General features: G+C 37.5%; 2 protein-coding genes across 11 annotated transcripts in view; one reads left to right on the top strand and one right to left on the bottom strand.

The window, feature by feature from the left end:
• LOC127427041 (hexosaminidase D-like) overlaps nt 1-24,134 on the bottom strand; it is a 29,260-nt gene that overhangs the window by 680 nt on the left and 4,446 nt on the right. Inside the window, exons 1-11 of one of the 4 annotated variants that reach the window (XM_051674359.1) lie at nt 8,512-8,530; nt 2,953-3,044; nt 2,752-2,867; nt 2,570-2,657; nt 2,192-2,356; nt 1,865-2,048; nt 942-1,013; nt 625-823; nt 459-541; nt 244-316; nt 6-116 (exon numbers count right to left, since the gene is read on the bottom strand). In XM_051674359.1, coding sequence (XP_051530319.1) covers nt 6-116; nt 244-316; nt 459-541; nt 625-823; nt 942-1,013; nt 1,865-2,048; nt 2,192-2,356; nt 2,570-2,657; nt 2,752-2,867; nt 2,953-3,036 — 1,175 coding nt within the window. In that variant the 5' untranslated portion in view covers nt 3,037-3,044; nt 8,512-8,530. The other 3 variants (XM_051674358.1, XM_051674357.1, XM_051674360.1) reach the window with 3 other exon arrangements.
• LOC127427040 (rho GTPase-activating protein 12-like) overlaps nt 5,916-24,134 on the top strand; it is a 76,686-nt gene continuing 58,467 nt past the window's right edge. For all 7 annotated transcript variants that reach the window (XM_051674354.1, XM_051674353.1, XM_051674352.1 and 4 more), the window contains exons 1-2: nt 5,916-6,061; nt 17,473-18,252. In XM_051674354.1, the coding sequence (XP_051530314.1) occupies nt 17,563-18,252 (690 nt within the window). In that variant the 5' untranslated portion in view covers nt 5,916-6,061; nt 17,473-17,562. The remainder of the gene's footprint in view (nt 6,062-17,472; nt 18,253-24,134) is intronic.

Here is a 24,134-nt window from a genome sequence, read left to right as displayed (position 1 = left end):
CTCACATATTGTTCTGAAAATGTCTCAGTTCTGCAGTCTCCAGCATAGACGTCAACTTCACTATAAGTTCTGCTAGTTTCGCACCAACAAAGGAGGAAGACGTTCTGGAAGACAATCTGGGACACAGAGGCCAAAAAATAAGCTGTAAATTAATCTATTTTAAAGTAACCTTTGGGGTTTCTTTGTGTTCCACTCACTCAATCCTTTTTTTTCTTTTAGGACACGAGTTTGAAAGTAAGGTACCTCTCTGTATCTCCTACTTCCACAGTGCCAAGTGTTTCAGTCACCTTCTTTTGAGCCTCTTCAGTGAAACTACCTGTATCACAGAGAATAGTGTAGTGTGTTTAGCATCATTAATCTTTAATAATAAATTAGCATCATTCTGCGGGTTAACTGAATTGCCCAATTTTCAACTAATTAAAAAGAAACTGAGATGAGTTCAATTCAAAGAGACTGACCGTGCAGAAGAGTTTGTAAACATGAAGCCAGAGAGGGCAAGCCCACAGGCATCAGCTCACACAATACAGAAAGGTGGTCATATCTTAAGCATAAAGAAACATACATGTTGTTATCTTGGCCATCAAGCAGACTGGCATTCTAGTGATAGTCAGGATGTCACCTAACCTTTGCCATCCAGTAAGGGCAATTCCCTGTATCTCAATGCCAGCTGACAGGCTGGATGCCACTTTGAGCCATTGCAAATGGTTGTCCACATGCCTCTGAGTGTTGGTTACACATGTGTACACAGCGGTGGAGCCTTTAAAAGAGCTGGCGACCCATTGCTGTGACATACCGGCAGACTTATATTTTTCCATTAGCATAACTGGAAGAGGTAAATGTTAAAACTACTTGTGGTTACTCATGATAATCAAGCATTTGCATGCCTGAAACATTCATAAAATTTAAAAAAATAACAGTATAGAACTGTCGAGCCCACATACCAGTGTTATCTACATCCAGAGTAGGGCAGTAGTCCCACAACATAGGTTGCACCAATCCAACAAGTCCACTCTCTAGAATTAGATCATATATTTGCTTTTAATATAATGAAACCAAAGTATGTTGTTCAAAATTTTAATTAAATTCTTTCCAAAAGATTTGGTCTGATTTGGTCTTGGTATTATATTCCTATGGTAGATTCAATAGATAAAATATTTATATATTGTATAAGTACTATTATACTTATAATACTATACTATTATAATATTAATATTTATCATAATATTTATAAATGTATAGTATTTAATATAATTTTAATTTATATAATTTTTATTAATAATTTTTCTTTATTTATCACACATTATACATTTGCACATATACAGTGAAATTCTTCTTTTTCACATATACCAGCTAGGCTGGGGTCAGAGTGCAGGGTCAGCCATGATACGGCGCCCCTGGAGCAGATAGGGTCAAGGGCCTTGCTCAAGGGCCCAACAGTGGCATCTTGGCGGTGCTGGGGCTTGAACCCCTGACCTTCTGATCAGTAACCCAGAGCCTTAACCGCTGAGCTACCACTGCCCCAAGGTAGGATGTGGGCCAATTTAGTCAGACCTTTGGCCCACTGAAAATGACAAACGTAGAAAGAGAAGTGTCGAATCAACAGTAAAAGTAGCAAGAGTAAGGAGGTGAGAGGTTCATTTAAGCAAACAAAAAAGAACCGAAGAAAAGTGTTTGTTGCCTTGTTCCTTGTTTTAATTTCCAGATCCACCTGCAAAATACTTCTTTCTTTAAAAAGCTTCACTTACAGTACAATTTGATCACTGTTGGCAATTATGAATGCATATACATGCATGATGATTATACTGAATAATTTCCTCTTGAACACATATTCCAAAAACAGCCAATAAATGTGTAAAGTGCTCACCTTTGATGGTCTCGGGGGTCATGGACCTGAGCATATCATCCCACATGATCAATTTAAGGTTGGGGAAACTCTCTTGAATGCCTTTTGCCACCTTTATGACATGACTGAGGAACAGCTGGTGAACACTGTGACCTGGAGTGCTTAACCAATGTTTAGACTCCTCTCCAAGACCAAGTATGTACACCTATGTAAATGTAATGTCAATTTATCAATAGAACAGACCCATTTAAAACAAGCACTTGCACCATAGCAAAGGCATTTAACATGTTTGGCTCTTTTCAGTGACTGATTGATTGATGAGTTCTTTAGTACAGGGTTGGTCTGTACCTCATCTGCTCCGATGTGTAGGCTGGTACTTTTAGGGTGGAGCTGCATGACCTGCCGCAGCATCTCTTGCACCAGCCTAACTCCTCGATTGCAGTGTGGATTCAGTGTGCCCAGACAGTAGTCCACCTCCCTCAGCTTTCTAAAGATCTCGTGCTTCAGGACAAACTGTTGGAGAAACATTAAGATTACATATTTCTAAATCAATGGAGAGTTTTGATTCTTTGGAAAAACTGTTTTTAGATAACTATAGTCACTTACAGTATGTATGGTAAGGTATGGTGATATTGAAAACATGCTGATCTGAATTGATATTTAAAAATGCACATCTCTGGGCCTTTCTTTCTCAGTGTAAATGACAAATATCAATTCCATAGTTACTTCCAAATGTCCAAACGTCTGAACCAGTGGAATGATCTCCAGCCCTCGACTATTAGCAGCACGCTGAATAAATATGATCTCTTCACGGCTGAATAGATATTAAGTATTTTTATCAGTCAAACTTTCAAGCAAAACTAAATAAGTTATTTGATCAAATAATAATAATACACTCAATAGCTCACCTGTATGGAGGCTGAGCCTTAGACTGAAGAACTTTCAGCTCTCCTTCATAGGGAAACATATCCTCATACTCAATGAGAATGCCATTGGCACCAAGATCAGCAAATAACTGGATCAACTAAGGGAACATAATAATAGTTACAACCTTAAAGCTTTAATTAGACTGTAATGCATTAGAATACAATGCATGTGAGTGGTTGTACCTCGATTAGGTAGCCAATTCTAGGAGGTGCCCCTTTTAAATCCAAATGGACGAACTTTTTGGCGTTGCGCAACGACAAGTCCATAGCAGATGCTGCCCAATAAAAAAAGCAAACAAAGTCTAAGAGAAATTCGAACCCTTATAACATATTTTAAATTACGAGATTAACAACTGAGACTATATAATAACGTATTAACACCCTGTAATAGTTTATCTTTTGAGCAGTATCATTAATATAATTGACACCTTTCCCTTTTTATCTGATTCGGACTTGTTTCCTTTTATCAAAATACGCACTTTCATTCAAACCCTACAGACAGCATAAAAAAGAGCCTGTGTTTACAATCCTTTGCCGTACACTCCCACCAACCCGTTCAACTTTCTTTGGAGAAGCACGATGGGTAATGTAGTTTTTTGTACAGTCTTCAACTTACAGCAATTACAACGAAAGACTACAAGCACTTGCTTCCTCTCAGAACCGGAAGTTCCTCTCTTCCTCAGGTTCTCTGTGGGGGATGTTATTTTAGAATAAGAGCGAATAAAACGCAAGCTTTTTATAACCGTCACTTGAAAAAAAAACCTAAATAAAATATTGTGCAGAAATGTTTAATATTTTATAAAAATATTAAGTAATTATTGTAAACAAATTTAAATGAATCTTTCATAAAAATTAAGAAAGAAGGGTCAATTTGAGAAATGCCAATTTATACATAGGCCTATAGTACAATAAAATTGTGAGGGCATATTTATTTAAGATGCTGGCATCGATAGAATTTGAACAGTAAAATGTCACACTCTATTGGCTCAATACATTCAATTTCATTGGTGATATTGACATTAATGGCCCAATAAAATAGGATAAATAAAGATTCAAAAGTTCTGTAGTTTCAAATTGTGAAAGATGTGATTCATTAACTGTGAACAACTAACTTGCTAGGTATAAAAACTGATTTTCTACTTTCATATTCTTTTATTTTATAATAAGTGCAGAGGACCAACTGCGCTGGATCACCTATGCATTTCTGTCTATCTATACAGTAAAATAACAATTGCTATTAAACACAGCTACTGTAATGTGCAAAATGTTGTAGAACATACAGAATTTCAGTTGGTCTTTTGCTAATTGTGTTCCCTAATGCTTTTCCAAGGCCTTCATGTGATTAAGTTACTCCAGATCAGCATGTAGGATAACAATAAGCCTGTAAAGTATCAAGGCAATGGACCAATCGTACACACAGTTCATAGAAGGTCTGTCTCAAGGGGTAAATGTTTTAGGGTCCATCCTGAGGTAGTTATCGATACTCGTTTTCTATAATATTTTTAGAAAAGGTCAGGAAGAAACTATTCCTATTTCACAATGTCTGTGGTCATAGCTTGTTGAATTTCAGATCCAGTGAGCAGAAATAATCCAGATAATTATTATAATTTATTTACTGTAATTTATGAATTATAACTCACTTTAATTCTTTTACCAAAACAAATGTAGCACATAAAATAAATGTAGTAAAATGTATTTAACCCTTAAACTCATACCTCGGGTCTTTAGTGACCTGAGATCTCATTCCACCCCCTCATCCTCTTTAGTATTCCTCAACATTTCTCTTCTAAATATAATATAAACAAACACACACACACAACATTTTTATATCATTGTGGGGACTCTCCATAGACTTCCATGCATTTTATGGATTTTATACAGATTTAACGATAATTTCTATCCCCTAACCCTACCCCTAAATCTAACCCTCACAGAAACCTTTTTGCATTTTTACATTTTCAAAAAAACATCGTTTAGTATGTTTAATAAACCATTTCCCTATTGGGGACCGCTGGCTGGGCCCCACAAAGTAGGTGATCTCAGGTTTTACTATCCTTGTGGGGATAGTATTTTTATAAGTACCAAAAGTGTACAGGGTCATTAGAGACTCTAGGTATGAAATAGTGTTTTTTTTTTTTTTTTTTGCACTTCAATAAATCATAGTTTTTTACATTTAATATTTTTTCATAAGTTTACTATATATATATATATATATATATATATATATATATATATATATATATATATATATATATATATATATATATGTATGTATGTATATTACAAGACAATTTAGTTCTATATTCATTCAAATGACTTCTATATCATGTCGATTTTCTGTGCAACAATGCTGAATTATCATGCTTGTACATATATACATTATATGCAAGCTACTTGGTGCTGTTGTTTTAGTGATTTACTTGATTTACATTTGACAATGCTATTTGATTAAGAAACAACATGGAAGTAAATTATAGCAAGCGTAACACATGAACAGTATGATATAGCTTTTGTCACTTGTGTGAACTACTGAAATCATGTAAGTTGTGTGTCTATTTAGACTCTTTTGTGTATCTTATGTGTTATGTGTAGCTCAATATGTTTGACAGCCAATTGCGTCTCATGAAATTTCAGCGTGAAAGCAATAATTCCTGTTCTAGATTTGTCCTGATTTGTTGCAGCATCTCTTTGATAAAAAATAAAGCATCAAAATGGATCAGAATATATTCTACTCTACTATTTTCTAATTGTCTTGAAAATGTTTTGAAAATGTTGCACTTTCTGGGCATTTTGTAGATCCATTTCTGATAGGTCTCTAAAGACCCGAGTATGTAATAATGTTTGTTGAAATACCCATGCATTTAAGGGTTAATTATTATTTATTTGTCTATTTAAAATTAAATGGCTATTTTAATGAACCCTTAAAAGTATTTATTGGTAGGTGCCTGCAAAGAAAAGTATGCAAACGGCCCTGTATTGCTTTCACTGAACAGAAGGGGGATGAAGAGCCTTGCATTACCACGAGAGGACCTAATGCAGCAAATGCAGGAGCATCAACAGTCCAAAAGAGGTTCACAGGGGGGCGGGAGCGTGCAGTGACGCGGGCGCGCACCCACCGGCTGAGACCGATTGCGATTGGAAGCGAGGCGGCCAGATCGTGTTTTGTGTTGCTGCCGCGCAGTAGCTTTTAACACAAGTGCCGAGGACAGCAAGTACAGACCGGGAAAAGTTATAATTTCAAAGATTTTCCAAGTAACGGGTATTGCCGCTCCCGGATCAGCCTGAACCCTAGGTCAGTATGGGCATATTCTGCGTTCATTCATATGCTTCAAAGGCGCATTGTTGCAAACATAAAGAGTTGTATTGTTGCGTCTGTATGTTGCACAGCGGTTTGGCCACACTGCGGCCAACCACGAAAGCCGCTTTTTGGATCTGTGTTAGGGAACTTGCTTTCGTGCTGCGACAAAATACTCCCATCACGCTTTTAAATTGCGGGCATGTGTTGTAACAGGGTTTTCCATCGCATTTGGTCTCTAAGCACATTTCTGAGAAGTTATTTATGTGGATTAGGCTTCGATATGTGTAAGTTGTATTTGCTCCGTTTTTATTGCTTGTAATTGGCCTTATAAGCTGTCATTAGTCTAAACAGACCGAACGATCAAAGTTATGGGTACAGAATTTGTCTCGGCTGTTGGCATGTTGTTTATTTTTCCCTTTGACACTTAATTTGTTTCAGCGAGTTGTCATTTTTTAGGGAACAATGTGGTTGAAAAATCCGATAACACTTTATAATAAGGTTTTATTCAACATTATTTAACCACTTTAGTTAATATGAACTAACAATGAACATTTTCCATATGCCCTGCCCTCCTGAAACTTCTGAGGTGCTCCCTTGGTAAGACGAAGTTGCCTGTAAGGTCACTTCGTGTTCAGGCTGCTAATAGGCTCAGTAGATTAGAAAAACAATCCGTTTTATGCTGGCTGGTTTTGTCCACCCTGAGTGTTTGTTTGAAGTATTGAGGGTTTTGGGTGAGAACAGACCAAAATATAATTCCTTTTTCACTGTACATCTTGCCATTACAATCTATAGGCACAATTATGATTTCAAGCTCAACTACACTTCCTAGTGCTTGATGCATGCACTGAGTGCTAGATGGCGCTAGTAAGTGTAATCGAGCTTGAAATCATGATCGCCAATGAGACTGCTGATGTCATGATTAATAGTAAAAAACGAGTTATATTTTGGTCTGTTCTCACCCAAAATCAAGTGGATCACTTCAGAAGACATGAATTAAACATCTGGAGTCTTATGGATTACTTTTATGCTGCCTTAAAATGCTTTTTGGAGCTTCAAAGTTTTGATCACCATTCACATGCATTGTATGGACCAACAGAGCAGAGATATTCTTCTAAAAATCTTCATTTAAGCTCTGCTCGGAAATGTTTCATTGGCTAAAATTTGCTCTTCGTAAATGCGATCTCTATAAAATTATTTTCAAAAATCCTTATCCAGTTATTTGAACGACTTGGAAAATCACAGAAAAAGCATGGAAATATTTTGGAAATTAATTGGTCAAAAAGTGTGAACAAAAATAAATAATAAAACCATTCTTGTGTTAATTGACCATTTACGAATAGATTTATAAATAGTATACACAGAAACGGCATGACATAAAGTGCAGGTTCTTGTAGTGATCAGGTAACGTTTACTGGACAACTTGTTTTCACTACTTTGTTTACAGATCACTTGAAACTAAACTAGTCGGTCCAAAACTGCTGTCGAACAAAATAAAACCATTCTACAGAAGCTGACAATGTTTTTGAATGCAGTCTATGAGATTTAGTCACATTGAATAGAAATGACAACTACCCTTTCAAAGAGAAATGGGATTTCTGTTGGGATGACAGTCTCACTCATCTTGCAGCATGTGTACTTGAGAGCTGATAGTAATTTCTGTATGGTTTGGCCACAGCTACACCACACTCGCACCCATAGGAAGCCTTCCATCTGCTCCTTGTTTATAGAAGCTCCAGTTTGGTTAGCAGTCAAGTCCCCAAATGGGAGGCACATGGTAGACTTCAATCCTTCTGTGTGCTACTTTTTTGACTGAATTAGTCTGTTTGCTCACTTTAATGAGCAATTTTTAAAAAAGTGTTGATAAGAGTTCCCTAAAGCAGTTCTTCTGAGGTCATATTGCTTTAATACCATTATAATGCAGGGATATAGTTTTGAACTGAGCATAGATTTTTAGTTTCAAGTTTGGGAGATGTGCTTGTGGCACAGGCCTCAAGGATGTGACAAATACTGATCTAGAATGAATTGGGGACAGTGGATGTGGATTGTTGAGTGACTAGGTTGCCCCAACTGGTGTGTGTTGATAAATAAATGGTTTATGGTTACCTTAATATGTATGTTGTCTTCTTCACTTATCACAGATATTTGAAGGGCATTTTTCCTCCAAAACACACATACCATAATATAATAGTGAGACAGATATATTTAACCGTGTATCACTTTCAAAATGTTCTTTTGTGTAAATATGGATGTAATTGGCTGAGGGACAGATGGACTATATTTAGCTCAAGGTTATGGTTCATGGTGTCTGGTTAGGATGGTTCATTTTAGGGGGAGAGACAGACTGGTTTGTTATTAGATTACAACGGGAGAATAAGTCAGTCTGAACTCACAGTGAAATCGGAAACAGCTAAAATTTTCTTTAGCTAAAATTGGTTTGTACTTACCAAAATGTGAAAAGCTGCCCCCAGTGGTCAAAGTGGTAAGTGTTGTTGGGTTTATGGGTATGTGTGAGCGCCATTTCCGGATGTAGTGTCCATGGAGGGGTGCCAAAAACTAGTTGTTTTCTAATGTACAGGCTTTAAAGGAATAGTTCACTTAGAAATGAAAAATCTCTCATCATATACCACCATCGTGGAGTGGTGGTGGCGTAGTGGACTAAAGCACTGAACTGGTAAGCAGAAGGTTGTTGGTTCAATCCCCACAGCCACCACCATTGTATCCTTGAGCAAGGCACTTAACTCCAGGTTGCTCCAGGGGGATTGTCCCTGTAATAAGGGCACTGTAAGTCGCTTTGGATAAAAGCGTCTGCCAAATGCGTAAATGTAAATATACTCACCCTCATGCCATCCCAGATGTGTATGACTTTCTTTCTTCTGTTGAACACAAATGAAGATTTTTAGAATAATATCTCAGCTCTGTAGGTTTATGTAATGCAAGTGAATGGGTGCCAAAATTTGGAAGATCCAAAAACTACATAAGGGCAGCATAAAAGTACTCCAGATGACTCCAGTGGTTAAATCAATGTCTTTTGAAGTGATATGATAGGTGTGGGTGAGAAACAGATCAATATTTAAGTCCTTTTTTTTTAAATTTTTTTAATTTTTTTTTTTACTATAATTTCTCCTCCCTGCTCAGTCAATCTCCACTTCAGTTTCACTTTCCCATTCTTCTTCTTCTGTTTTTGGTGTTTCTCAGTCATAATGCATATCGCCCTCTACTGGGCTGAGAATTTATGATAAAAATTACTTAAATGTTTCTCACCCACACTTATCATATCATGCCTGAATATATGGATTTAACCACTGGAGTCATATTGATTACTTTTATGTTCCATTTATGTGGATTTTGAATTTTGGCACCCATTCACTTGCATTGTATGGACCTACAGAGCTGAGATATTTAAAAAAAAAAATCTTCATTTGTGTTCAGCAGATTAAAGACAGTCATACACATTTGGGATGCCAGGAGGGTGAATAAATCATGAGAGAATTAAAATTTTTGGGTGAACTATCCCTTAAATACAGTGAAGAGGAATGCAGAATAAACTGTATATTTTTATAAAGTGTACCCCCCAAACCTAACCATCAGTGGAGTAAAAATGTTATGTTAGAAGAAAAAATGCAACCTCTGAATTGCACTCATCACTGATTATGCGACTGTGATTACTTCCTGGTTTAACGCGGGACGAGAACCTGGGCCACAGGGGAAGGTAAACACGCTGGAGCGATGGAAAAATGTAATTTATAAATAGCTGTTTCACAGCGCACACAGATTAGCCAGCCCTGCTTTCTGTTCCCTTATAAGACTTCCAGATGGTTGCTATTAATTCAGTACGTTCTTAAGTTCATTTTGACTTGTGCCCGTATTTGACCTCAGTATTTCTCACAGTATCATCTCACACACAGAGCTAAGATGTAATCTACAGTGTGTTACAAGCTGCACTTTACCAGTACTCTTTTTCATGCATTTGCTCCTTATTTATTTGTGTTTTTAAAAAAATCTTTTAAAGAAACATTATGCTTGTTGTTCTTGTTGTTTGTACCTCTGTATATTTGAGTATAGGTTTCGATTTATTATGCCAGAGAAATTAAAGGATGTGAGTTGGTTTCTGCCAAGGTTGGCATGTGTCTTAGTGCGGAATGTGAAGATGGAGGGAGAGTGGATTGTCTTTAGCTCTACACTGATTAAATCAAGCACGCTTGTTTAGTGGAAGAGGAGTGTGGATCTTGGTGCTGCTGAGTAGACCAGCTCAAATGGAGAGAAACCATCGTGGTCTCAAGCAACAGGCTGCATTTTAATTTCTGTTTTTCTCATGAGGATCCCAATGGTTTTCTATGATGAATTAAACAGTGTTCTTTTGTGAATTCTGCTGATTTAAATATGTCACCAAGATAAAATTATCTAGCTGGTTAGCTTAAGATGTGGTTTTGTCGAAATTCCGATAGTGGCTTGTGATAGTCTAGAAACATCAGTTAGAATGAGTTAAAAATAATAAATAAGTCGGTAATGTTTTCCACATAATAATAGCTGAAGGGATATAGATAGCCAGCAGCAAAAATCCTTGTTGTTGAGCCCTTATTGCCCAGTCTAATCTCGCAGCGAAACTGGAAACAGTAGGCTGACTTTTCTTTAGATACAATTGGTCTGTGTTTACCTCAGGTTCAAGGCAGAAGCTCGCAGCTTTTATTGCCACTTACTCCACTCTCGTTAACATGCGCTCAACCAAAACTCTTCTGTGAGATGCTCTCTGAACTGTCACTATTCTTAAAGAGACTGTTTAAGCACATATTCTACATATCAATGTAAATTCTTGTAAATACTTCAAATTATACATGTAAATAATAAACATGATAATATATATAGTATATACAGTTTATATGCATTTTTAAGATATTATATTTATTAATAGAATACATGGAATTTGTACATAAAGCCAAAATGTGACCAAATGAAAAAGAAATATGTAAAATGTATAATGTAATAAGTTAGAAGGTCCCCTGTATAAAAAAGGGAGAATTTCTTTACCCAAAAGAATCTGAATCTGAATGAAAAGAATCTGAATCGAATCGAGAGCTTGTGAATTGAATTAAATCAGGAAATCAGTATCAATAACCAGCCCTATCATCTACTGGTTTATTTTTATCATGAAAAAAAAAAAAACAAACAAAATCATTGTTTTAAAACGTCTTTGACTGGCTCAGTGATGATGTACCTCATTATTTTGTCTAAAAATATCTTTAGAAGCTTGTTAAAACTTTGTAATACATAGGAGAGAAATAGAAAAGCTGACTTGAGTCATAGGCCTAACCTCATATGGCAGAGTTCATAAATGCAAAGCCCAGTTCATAATCAAAAGATTTATGAACCTCAAGCTTTTTGATGAAAGCCAGCTGTGTCCTGCATATAAGTGCAACATATTTTTAAACCGAATGGAACGAACATTTTAAAAAAAAGACATGGTAAACCAATGTACAAAGATCATTTTGCTTGTGAGATGTATGTATGACAAGCTCTGTGCATGACTGTGGAACAGTGGAAGGTTTTCTCAGAGGAGCGATCAGTCTAGTGTGTGTCTGTGTGCAGTAGGTCCTATTCAGTTTCTTACTGTTATAGCAACCTCTATCAGCCCCTTTCCTCAAAGGCTATTTTGAGAGCTGCCTTATGTCACATCAAATCCACATGTGGAATTTGAGATTGCACCACATATAGCTTCACACTCTCTGAGCAGGTTGTGTCATATTTTTTGCTTTCTAAATGTACTGTAAACCTTTCGGCGTTTAACAAATGAGGATTGTTTGAGGACAGACTATGTGAATTAACTAGTAAAAGTACGAAGAGTGGTGTGAGTTAGGAAAGAGTAAAAGTGGGACTTTATAGCTTTTTTAAGTTTAGTCCCATGTAGTCAAACTTTTGAATATCGGCATGAAGTATTGTCCACTTTGCAGCTTATTCTGGCCAAGAACCGCCCACTTAGAGAGGAAGAAATTGTTTGAATGGCATGTAATGCTATGAACCACATTTAATTTTGTTTTTATGTGTTGTTTGGTTGGGTTTATCTGAAAGCTGATACCACATTAGTAGACTGGTGTGGAAAATTCTCATTCAAATAATTATACCGCAGTTTTGTCTGCAACCAGCTATACAGAAAACAGTCAAATTCGCAAACATGTGTGTGGACTTTGTAATTATCATTTCTCTCCATCCTAATGTAATAAGATGTGATTATGTAGGCCTACAGTCCACCAGTCAGGTTAGAGCATTGCCATTTTTGGGTGCAGTATTCATCAGGGGCTGGTTGCACCAGCTGTGCGTAAGTTAAATCTTAGCCTAGTTGTGGCATAAATGGGCACTAAGTCACAATTTACGCAGTACTAAATATTTGAGCGTTGCACCATTAAACTTAGGTAGAACGTAACCCTACGTATAAACTAAATATTTATGGAAGCCTCCGACCAGGAGTAACGGATGGAATAATAAGCAGACTGATATTTTATGACATCAGTGAGCTCATGTTTTGCGTGACAGGCATCAATCCTTTCAACATACATTATGATGTTGACATTTTACGAGAGAGAGAGAGAAAATGTTTTTTACTTTAGCTTCTCTTCAGCATGAAACCGATATAACGGTGCCGTTTTCAGGGTGCGTCACCTGGTGTCAAGTGTCAACACATTCAAAATATATATAGGATATTAAAATGAATAAATGTCTGTTTTTCCAGCCTGTTGTATTAGTATTTATTTATCACCCCTCATTTGTTTTAGATGCAGTTCCTATATATTGTTATTTACACAGGGCAAATATACTATTTATCAGATCTACTTTTATTACGTATCATATTTCAATGGGGATATAATTTATTACAGCTGACAGTTACGTGAGCAAACAAGGTTTGAACATCAACCGTAACGAGATCAAATTGAAGTTCATGGATTTTTAACACTTCTGTGTATAAGTATGAAGGCTGCTTATTGGATCAATACAGGTAAACGTCATAATATGCGACTATGCATTACTTTACGGAGAGCTTACGACCTACTAGTAAGTCTTGCCTTAAGAAGCACTGACTTAGTTACAAACTAACTAGTAGTTACTAAGCCCTTAGTGTGAACTTTACGTCCTAACTTATGTGAGAACTTGCGCACAGCTGGTGCAACCCTACCCAGGCACTTAGTGGACGGACTGTGGGCATTGCCACCTGAGGCTGAGAATAGAGACATGTAGGATTGGTGGTACTTTGCACCTTCTTATACACAAGGGTTAAAAGAACAGAGGAATCAGAGAAATGAGAGTGAATCCAGCCGCTCTTTGTACCTGACACAAGGTTGTCAAGATCCATCGTCTTTAAACTCCATATGTGAACATGACATTGTATATTTAATCCAGGAATGCTTAAGGGCGATTGTGTACATATCTGTAAGAGAGGGATACGAGGGCAAAGAGATGTTCAAGTTCAGTTCAAGTTCTGTCATTGTCATTGTGTGTGGATGTGTGAGAAGAGAGAGGGAGAGTGAGAGGGAGAGCAGTGTTCCTTGAGACCTGTCATTGTAATTTGATCATTGGATTACCGAAATGTTGGTTGCCATGGCGTCCTCACAGGTGATTAGATTACCATGTGGCTGCCCTCAACGCTGGAAAGTACAGTTACACTTATGCTGTAAAGGGCAGTTTACCCAAATAGGAAAATTCTGTCATCATTTCTCACTTTCTTGTTGTTCCAAACCAGATTGACTTTCTGTGTTCTGGGGAACACAAAAGGAAATGTTCTGAAGAATGCTATGGACCGAGAGCCTCAGTCACCATCAAGTTCAATTTCATCTTTTTTTCCAGACAATGAAATTGAGTGGTGACTGAGGCTGTCATTCTGCCTAATATTTCATTTTGTGTTCCACAGAAGAAAGTAGAGCCCGACCGATATGGGATTTTTGAGACCAATACCGATTTTAGAGGGGGAAAATTCACCGATTACCGATATGGTGGCCGATATAGTTAATTTTTGAGCTGGAATGAAAACAGATCTTTTCTGTGTGGATTGTGCACCAATATGACTGTGCAAAGGTACTCAGAAGGCTGCTTTCTTAAATATTTTTATCAAAGAATATTTGACATTATTATTATTATACATTGTCAACAAATTCTAGAAATGAACACTGAGAAAATAAAGAATAAATAAAAATACAATAAATAGCTTAAAAAACATCAGTACTGTATGTTTAGTATCAGTCAATTGCTGACCATTTAAATAAAGAATAAATTCAAATAAAATAAATAGCTAAATAAACATCAGGCGCTGGTTGCACCAGCTACACGTACGTTACAACTTAGTCTAGTTGTGGCGTAAATGGGCACTAAGTCACACTTTACGCACTACTAAATATTTGAGCGTTGCACCATTAAATTTATGTAGGACGTAACCCTACGTATAAACTAAATATATACGGCAGCCTCCGACCAGGAGTAACTGATGGAATAAAAAAAGCAGACTCATTTAATGACATCAATGAGCTCATGTTTTGCGTGACAGGCTTCAGTCCTTTCGACGTATATGATGATGTTGGCATTTACACTCATTTACATTTATGAGAGAGAGAAAAAACTTACATTTAAACATCTCTTCAACATGAAACTGTTCTAACGGTGCAGATATTAAAATGCATAAATGTCTATTTTTCCAGCCTGTTGTATTAGTATTTATTTATCACTCCTCATTTATTTTAGATACAGTTCCTATTTATTGTTATTTACACAGGGCAAATATACTATTTATCAAATGTGCTTTTATTACGTATCATATTTTAATGGGGATATAATTTATTATAGCTGACAGTTACGTGAGCAAACAAAGTTTGAACATCAGCCATAATGAGATAAAACTGAAATACACAGATTTTTAATACTTCTGTGTACAAATTTGAAGGCTGCTTATTGGATCAATACAGGTAAACGTCATATTATGCGACTACGCATTACTTTACGGAGAGCTTACGACCTACTAGTTAAGCCTTGCCTTAAGGTGGTGCAACCAAATTAAGCACTGACTTAGTTACAAACTAACTAGTAGTTACTAAGCCCTTAGTGTGAACTTTATGTCCTAACTTACATGAGAACTTGCGCATAGCTGGAGCAACCCTGCCCAGTAGTACTGTTTAGTATCAGTCAAATGCTGACTATATTAATACTGTCAGTCAATTATTGGCAGGTTGTAAAACAAGAAGCATTTACACCTGCCGAGACAAGAGATAAACAGCAGCAGCGGTGTTACACTGTATTCTGCTATACAAGTTTAGGGGAAACATTCAACGTTGGAAAAACAGACTTTTAAATATTACATTTTATAAATGCAATGACTGGAATTGTTTGGTTGAAGGGGGTACCAAACTGTGAATCCTGAACAAAACAGATTGGTGAATACTTGTTTACACATTAGCTTCCACTCAGCTGACAAACAATGAAAGTAGCTATGCGGTTAGCTAGTTAGCTATAAGCTTGTTGTCACGGAGAGTAAAAGATGGACTGGCATTGCATCTCACCAACTAGGTAACAGCGTAGCGTGAAATCAACACTCAACAGACACAATCCACCACCGAACTGTTGTCTGCTGAGCTGCAAAAAGATGCTCTGATATTTACCTTTCAATCTGTTACATTACTTACTGCACTGACAAACTATAGCTGGCTAACAGCAAACAGACATGAGTGACATGGTTGTCAGGGACAGGTTTAACTTTATATTAGTAATATTAAAAACGGAAAATGCTGGGGTCATTTTTTATTAACTTTCCAGTATGTATTTCACAAACTAGTTAGCACCTTACCGAGAAGACACTGCTTAACTCTGCACCGCTTAACTCTGCCCTGTCTGCAGAACCGTCAGCTCAGATCTGTAAACAGTGGAGTCGGATCGCGCTCTGCTGGACAAACTACGTTATGATACCAATTCTAAAGCATTGTTTTCTGCATTATATATTCTGAAAAAAAGTTTTCATATCTGCGCATATTGGTAAACATATACGCAGATACCGTTATATCGGTGAAAGGCTAATATTGGCCAATAATATCGGCCGACCGATATATCAGTTTTCTGCTGATATGAAGGCAATTATATCAAATTGCAGAAGTGAACCGCTATTGATGAAGTATAATTTGTGTCTTTGCAGACTCCCGATCGCAGTTATTATGGTGTAATGCATTTCTCATACCTGCTTGTGTCCAAATAAATCTCTTGCAATGCATCCGCGGCTTTGCGGCAGACACTTATATTCTTCATATCACTGCACATTCAGTGCATTTGTGGTAGACAAACAAGTGCTGTTCTGAGCATGTAAAATTTTGGTGGTACATCCAACGAGATTAATACTTCAATTCGGGATGTTAATGATTGATTGAAAATCGATTAATTGTCGTTAATAATTTGATCGATTAAGCCCGCAGACATTGTTAAGGCTATCTATACAATAACCCGCCGCTAGAGGGTGCTTGCTGGATGCATGTCATTATCCGATTTACAGAAGAAGACGCACAGATGCGAGACGAAGCGGGCTCAATGTCAACAGTGTTGGAGCATCTCTTTAAATGAACATTAATGTTTTCTGCACACACCGTGATAGTGTACTAAAGTACATGACAAGCACTGTTGATGTTCTTGTTTCATCCCAACCTACAATTACGTCAGCGATCACCTGTAAAGCACAAAGGTACATTCAGCTGACATCTCACCATCGTCACCTTAGAAATGGTATGTTACTTTTACGCAGCGTGTTATGATTTAAAAAAATAAAAAATAAGTCCAAAGGACTGAAATATCCCTTGATGAAGTGATATATTTTGTATACAACTTAAATTTAAGAGCAGACTAATTCATTAACAGTAATTAAACATTTTACAAATTTGTACTAGACACAGCCTAAATGTATAAAAATACACTGAACTAAGAATATTTTAAGAAGATGCCAATACTTGCATTTCTTAAGTGTATTAATGTAAATTATATTTAAACAATAGGCTGCATTCACATATTATTTGGAATCCTCCATGTGCGTTTTGCATTGTTAATGTTAACGATTAATTGAGCGTTACTTTCCACGACGATCGATTATGAAATGTCTGAAAATTGACATCCCTAACTTCAATAACACATTGAAGCTGATGTCTTCTTGAATTGTTACCTAGTTACAGTGGTAAACAGCTGCCGCATGTGCTCACGTTGATGACGCGTTCGGACCCAAAATATATGATGTGAACAGAGACCAGCGGGGGCAGGGGGAGGAAACGAACTCTGGTTCAGTCTAAGCAATTGAACCAAGTGTGAAAGCACCCTTACTTTCTATCAGATCAATGTTTGTTTCCACACCCTGTGTGTCTTTTCACACCCTGCTAGCAATCACTCATTCTTCTCTCTTCCTGCAGGGTCGTGTGGACACATAACAGCAAGAGATGTGGATCCACTTAGATTCCGCCTTCTGAATAACGCAAGATTATTCAGAAACAGTTTGAGTCATGACGGAACGGGATGGGCGTTATGATCTGCCCATCACCCCAGGGCAGGTTTATATTGAGGTGGAGTACGATTATGAATACAAGGCTAAAGACAGACTCATCTCCATACGACAAGGAGAATGCTACATGTTGGTCCGTAAAACCAACGAGGACTGGTGGCAGGTTCGTCGGGAGGATGGCACCAAAGCATTTTACGTGCCCGCCCAGTATGTACGCGAGGTCAGACGAGCCCTCATGCCACCGCCCAAACCACGTGCCAAACCCCCCAACATCCTAGAAATCAGCCAGTGCCGATCATCAAATGAAAATCTCAACCAACACGCTCCCTCGGAAAGGGCGAGCATTGGGCGCCCGCCTCCTTCAACAACACCGTCCCCATTGCCAGGGCAACACACTCTGCCCATGTTGTTGCGGGATACCAATCAGAACACGGGGATGAAGAGCGTTGTTGCTGAGCTGACTCTACTTAACAACAACAACAACCATCATAACTATCACCATGGCAACCCTACACTGCCACAAGAGCGGGCGGAATCCCCTCCAAGAGAGCAAGGTTGCCAGGGGAAACTTCCAGGTGGGTTATCACTCGACTCGGATCGGAGCGTGTCACCAGGAAATGGGTTGGAAAAAATTAGAAATGACTCTGATTCTGGAGATGAGCTCAGCAGCAGCTCTACCGAACACATGCAGGTAAGAACGAATAACGTTTACCCTTCTCCTCTTCCTCACCCACGCTCTCAAGCATTTTTTCTCTCCCTGCTAAACACTCTATCACTTTCAGTGATGTCATTCTCCGCATTTCCAGCACTAATGTTTGCAGAAATGTTCTCATCTTCTCTACATCCCTTGACCGGTTATCTCATTTTGTGACATGCTGTTCCAACAATTACTACAAGGCTAATTCAACATTTCCTCCTCACACGTTCCCCTTTCTCCCTCCCTTAGTTTTACCTCTGACATTTAAGGATCCTTTCCACTGTCTGATTAAATTGGAGGCTACAGTGTTTTCTCTCCTCTTACATACCGTGTTTTGGATGAGTGTCACTCATTCAGCAGGAGAATGTCTTTCCTCTCATCCTCTGCAGTGGTCATAGGGTCTGATTTAGAAAGATGAAGGCTTTATTGACATTACAACATACACATTTGCCAAATATGACACTCTTTGGGCTTTTCAAAGTAAAAAAAATTATTTTCAAACAGATCTCTTGAACACTCCCCCAGTCTTCCATTTGACCACCCCAAACATAGCCTACACCTTTGGTTGAGTCAGTGTTGCTGGGTCTGGCTGGTCAGTAGAGCTGGGCGATATGGCTAAAAAAATTATATCTTATATATATCTTGATAATTATGTATTTCCTCTGATTTGACTGAAAAGTTATTTGTTTTTGTTTTCAGAGGAAACATTATCTCAGCTAAATAGCCATAGAGCTCTGTTTTCGTGAGTGTGAGCAAAAAGTGCAATTTGAAGTTGCTTAAAGTGCAATTTGCTGTTTTCCGGAGAAATAGACATGGTTTTAAAACATCTTAGCGCAATGACCTGTTTTCAGCACAGTGTCTAAATTCAGTTTCTAAATTTGCAGTTTGGAGATTCCATCAGCAGGTGGTAATACAGTTCAAGTCCAAACTCGGAAAATATTGTGGAACATTTTATGTTTCAATTATTATTATTATTATTATTATGTTTATATTTACAGTTGTATTTATGATCTAATTGGTACTGGTATTTTTCCACCTGTTGTCATAGAGTGATTATTTTTTTTAGTCACTGCATGCCCAGTGGAAGAAGTTGTAGAGAGTAAAATGTTTGGATTTGGTATGATCTTTTTTTTTTACCACTTAATTATTTTGATTATATTTTCATTTAGTTTGAATTGTAATAATTTTTTTTTTTTTTTTTCAAGTTTCAGTAAATTAATAAAAATGTTCAAAATTGACCGATAGAAGTGAAGTGAAGGTCTCCTAAGCAACCAAATTGGCCCGGTTGCTAGGGAGGGTAGAGTCACATGGGGTAGCCTCCTCGTGGTCACTATAATGTGTGGTTCTTGCTCTCGGTGGGGCACGTGGTCAGTTGTGCATGGATGATGTTGTGTATAAATGTGCTGTCGTGGTGGTGTAGAAGACTCCGTGTCAGGCAAATCTCTGACAGTGACACGCTCCTTTTATACGCATGGAAAATGTGCTCCTTGTCAGGATTTGGATTTACACCCCATTAAATTATTGAGAATGTAGGTATTTTTTTTATTTTTTTTTATTTTCTCTCCTTTTCTCCCCAATTTGGAATGCCCAGTTCCCAATGCACTTTAAGTCCACGTGGTGGCGTAGTGACTCGCCTCAATCCGTGTGGTGGAGGACAAATCTCAGCTGCCTCCACGTCTGATACCGTCAATCCGCATATCTTATCACGTGGCTTGTTGAGCATGTTACCACGGAGACGTAGCGCATGTGGAGGCTTCAAGCTATTCTCCATGGTAACACGCTAAATAAAATAAAATACCTACATTCTCAATAATTTAATGGGGCTTAAATCCAAATCCTGAAAAGAAACACATTTTCCATGCGTATAAAGGAGCATGTCACTGTCAGAAATTTGCCTGACATTCAACAAGGATGCAGTTAATACACAAAAGAACAGAAGTCCGTATTTCTATTCTTCTAATTCATTGCATACAGTCCATTTACACTACCAACTTTTTATAAATGTGCTGTCTTTTTTTATATCACTGGTGATTGACAGAGAGTGGATTATAGAGTAGAACGCTGTCGGTGCAATAACTGGAGAAGAAACTCAGAATTAAATTACACTTTACCCAGCCCATTTGTATGCGCAATTTCATCAAACCCACTTGTGCCTAGACATACCACATGCTTTCATGAAAATACCAAAACTTCATGGCTATGCCCATTGATTTTGCGCTTATGATTAAAGCAGTGTTGCGCTTAGCGCTTCTAAAATAGGGCCCATAGTGATCGAGTAGATTCAAAATGTTTAATGCATGAATTGAAAATCTAGTTAAAAATATATTCCAAATTGTTAACTAAATGAACACAAGGAATAATTATATTTAATTGTTTTCATTTATAAGCACCATATACAATGATACAAAGTAGCCTTATAAAAAACATTATTTACCTAAATATGTTTTTACTAAGACATTTTTGTGAATTAATTCCCTCACTGATTTTTATGGAACCCAGTTGAAAATTATATAATACTGAATTATTATTGTAGAATCCAGTCAAGTTCAATATTATAATATAATACTAAATAATAGTAATTATTATTTTTAGGATTAGATTTTATTTATACAATAGTAATGTATTTCTGTAAATAGGAACATTTATTTCACCTGGAGCTTTAATTTTGGCGGAACACTGACAGTGTTTTTATTTGACAGTTTATAGTGTTCCTCATTACAAATCTGGTGAGACGCTGTGATTTCCTTCATTTCTTTGATACTGTGTCATGTTTTTAGATTTGTATAATAGCTTATTGTGGTTACAAATGTTTGGAATTGGGGCTTGGGTAGCTCAACGAGTAAAGACGCTGACTACCATCCCTGGAGTCGTGAGTTCGAATCCAGGGCGTGCTGAGTGACTCCAGCCGTGTTTCCTAAGCAACCAAAATGGCCCGGTTGCTAGGGAGGGTACAGTCATATGGGGTAACCTCCTCGTGGTCTTTATAATGTGGTTTGTTCTCTGTGGGGCGCGTGGTGAGTTGTGCCTCGATGCCACGGAGAATAGTGTGAAGCCTCCACACGCGCTATGTCTCCGTGGTAATGCGCTCAACAAGCCACATGATAAGTTGCGTGGATTGACGGTCTCAGACGCAGAGGCAACTGAGATTCGTCCTCCACCACCCGGATTGAGGTGAGTCACTATGCCACCACGAGGACTTAGAGCGCATTGGAAAATGGGCATTCCATATTGGGGAGAAAAAAAAAAACAAAACTTTTTTGGAATTGCACAATTGCGTGAACCTGCAGCACTTTGCTTTCACAATGCACGTGAACCTCTCCGAGATCTCTGAAAACAGCGTATCATGCAAGCTCCTTATTATTAGCCCCACGCGTGCACACAGAGCAGTGCGTCACCTATTCTCTCTGAAACGCACACAGAAAATGTATTCGTGTCTTAAAGTCACAGCCTTATGCATCTTAATATTGAAATATGACTGGATTCTGATTCTGATGTTATTTTGATTAATTGTCCTGAAGGATCGTGAAATTACTCTGATGACACCTTTAGGAAATGCTGTGGCCAAATAAAAAGCACGTTAAAATATTTACACTATTCATGATATTGCTTAATTTATGTTGTCAGCAAAATCATCACGATTATATTGTGAATACTAGATATATCGCCCAGCCCTTCTGGTCTGAATGCTCAAATAAATAGAGCAATGTTTTGAAAGTGCTACAGAGTCAACGTGTTTACACTCTTCGGGGAAATCAACCTATGAATTACTTAGTTATCGCTGTATATTTAGCTGGAAATAATTTTAACAGAACAAATTACACACTTCACATTTATTTGATTTTAAAAGCAACAATTTTGGATCCATTTTCAATCTTAGAGTAATATTCTGAGTTGCAAATTGACACATGAAATACATGGATTATATTTATCCAGTGCTTAAGAGGTGTCAAGCGGCTCTGCATTATGGGGGTTCATTAAAGTAGGTAGTAAGTAGTTTTGTGTGATTTATATTGCTTTTGAGTGTCCTATGGTGCATTGTGTGAAATTGGTTGTTTATTCTTTGTTGCTACCCTCCTCCCCCAATACTCTCAATCCCCCATTGCCCTTTCTGTCTCTGGACTGAAAGAGGGTACTGCTGGGGGAACAAAGGGGATTGTTGGAGAATAGAAAGTAGGTCATATCTGGCTGGATCATGTTGTTGCCCCCTTTTTGTGGTTGTCTGAGTCGGTGCATGTGTGAGTGAGATGGAGATGTACACATACAGCCATCCGATTATCACAATGTACAAGGAGAATCAGCATGTTCCTCTGAGTGAGTCTTAAACCTGTAGCTTGTATGCAGATCTGATCTTCTGATGAGCTTTAATATGGGGGGATGGAGGGGACTACCCTGGATTTGATTTAGAGAACATTGAGTGAATAGATAATTTATCAGCTAGATTCTAGATTTCTAGCCACTTCCTTTTGTTTTTCAGTAATGCGAGAAATCGCAATGCTTCTCAAAATCAGGTTCCAGACAGTTGCTTAACCTCTCACACATACACTTTTAAAGGAACATACAGTACTTGGCTTTTAAGGGATTTGTCTGTTTTAGGCTTTGTCCATCAGGGTTAGCTGCTAATACTAAACCATGTGATTACTTATTCAGCCCTGTGACAGCAACTATCCCTCATAAACAAAGAATATTTTCTTTCCCAAGACTTTTCAAAAACATTGACTGTCTAAGAAGTTGAAATATATATTCCAGATTAATTTCAAGTTCTATAGGCAGCACCTGTAGTATTCTGTCAATATAGCGCAACAGTGCCTGCCCACTTTTTTAGCTGTCTGGTTTTCAGAAGTATTTTTCCCATTCATTTTATCCATAGGGATTCAACAGAGTAAAATAGTTGCAAGCCATGAACCACACCATCCAGCTCTGAGGTGAATCACAACATTACAAACTTTGATTTCAAGCAAAAACATATTTGAAAATCGGAAAAAAAGACAAAGGTACAAGACTGTGTACTTGACGTGTTTCATGAAGGAATGAACTACAACCCATGAAGTACTGCAAATCACGTAATTGAATTAAAAACGATGGAAAAACATTAATGATGATTTAAAGTTGTTAAAATATATTTCAAAATATTCAGATAAGTACAGTACAAATATGTAAGTAGTTTGAGACTGTAGGGAGAACGACTTGTTTGCTGCGATTTGTTTGCCGAGACTCTCTGATTGGTATATATTCCACCAGAGGATCATGGGTAGTGTAGTTCTCCAGGATATACCATTGATTAACAACCTCAAAGCTCACAGTAGGTCTGTCTTTAAAGATTTACAAGTTATTATTAATAAACAATCCCCACATGGAAAAAATTAATGGGATTTAGATTTTTTTTTTTTTTTTCTGGAACCAGACTGTGCGCTATTACCACAGAAAATAATTTCTACTTGAATGTTATATTGGGGTGGGGGAATATGTGTTCAGAAATGCACTTACAATGGGAGTCTTTGGGGCCATGTGCAATTTCCAGTTTAAGAGCATAACTTTCATTTAAAAAAAAAAAAAAAGTATGAGTCATAATTAATTTCTGTGGTAATCGACTGTCAGTATAGCTTAGCTTGAATATCTAAAAATATTTCTTTAATTTCTTCTATTTCTTTCTCCATCCTTACTTGGATGCCCCCTAAACACTTTTGAACGGTCAGCTTCTGTACTCAAAAAGGATTGGGGTCCAAATCAATTTCCAGATTAGCCTGTAGAAGGCGGATTTAGAACCCCAATTTCTCGCCTTTTTCTATGCCCCATCTTTATCTTCACCCCCAAAAGCAGATTTGCACACACAGGCCTACAAATACAGTACACAGTACACACACACTTTCCTACTCTCA

This window comes from Myxocyprinus asiaticus, chromosome 36 (assembly GCF_019703515.2).
Source record: "Myxocyprinus asiaticus isolate MX2 ecotype Aquarium Trade chromosome 36, UBuf_Myxa_2, whole genome shotgun sequence".
Classification (NCBI taxonomy): Eukaryota; Metazoa; Chordata; class Actinopteri; order Cypriniformes; family Catostomidae; genus Myxocyprinus; species Myxocyprinus asiaticus.
Note: the sequence above shows the minus strand (reverse complement) of the source record. Positions and strands in the feature narration are given on the sequence as shown.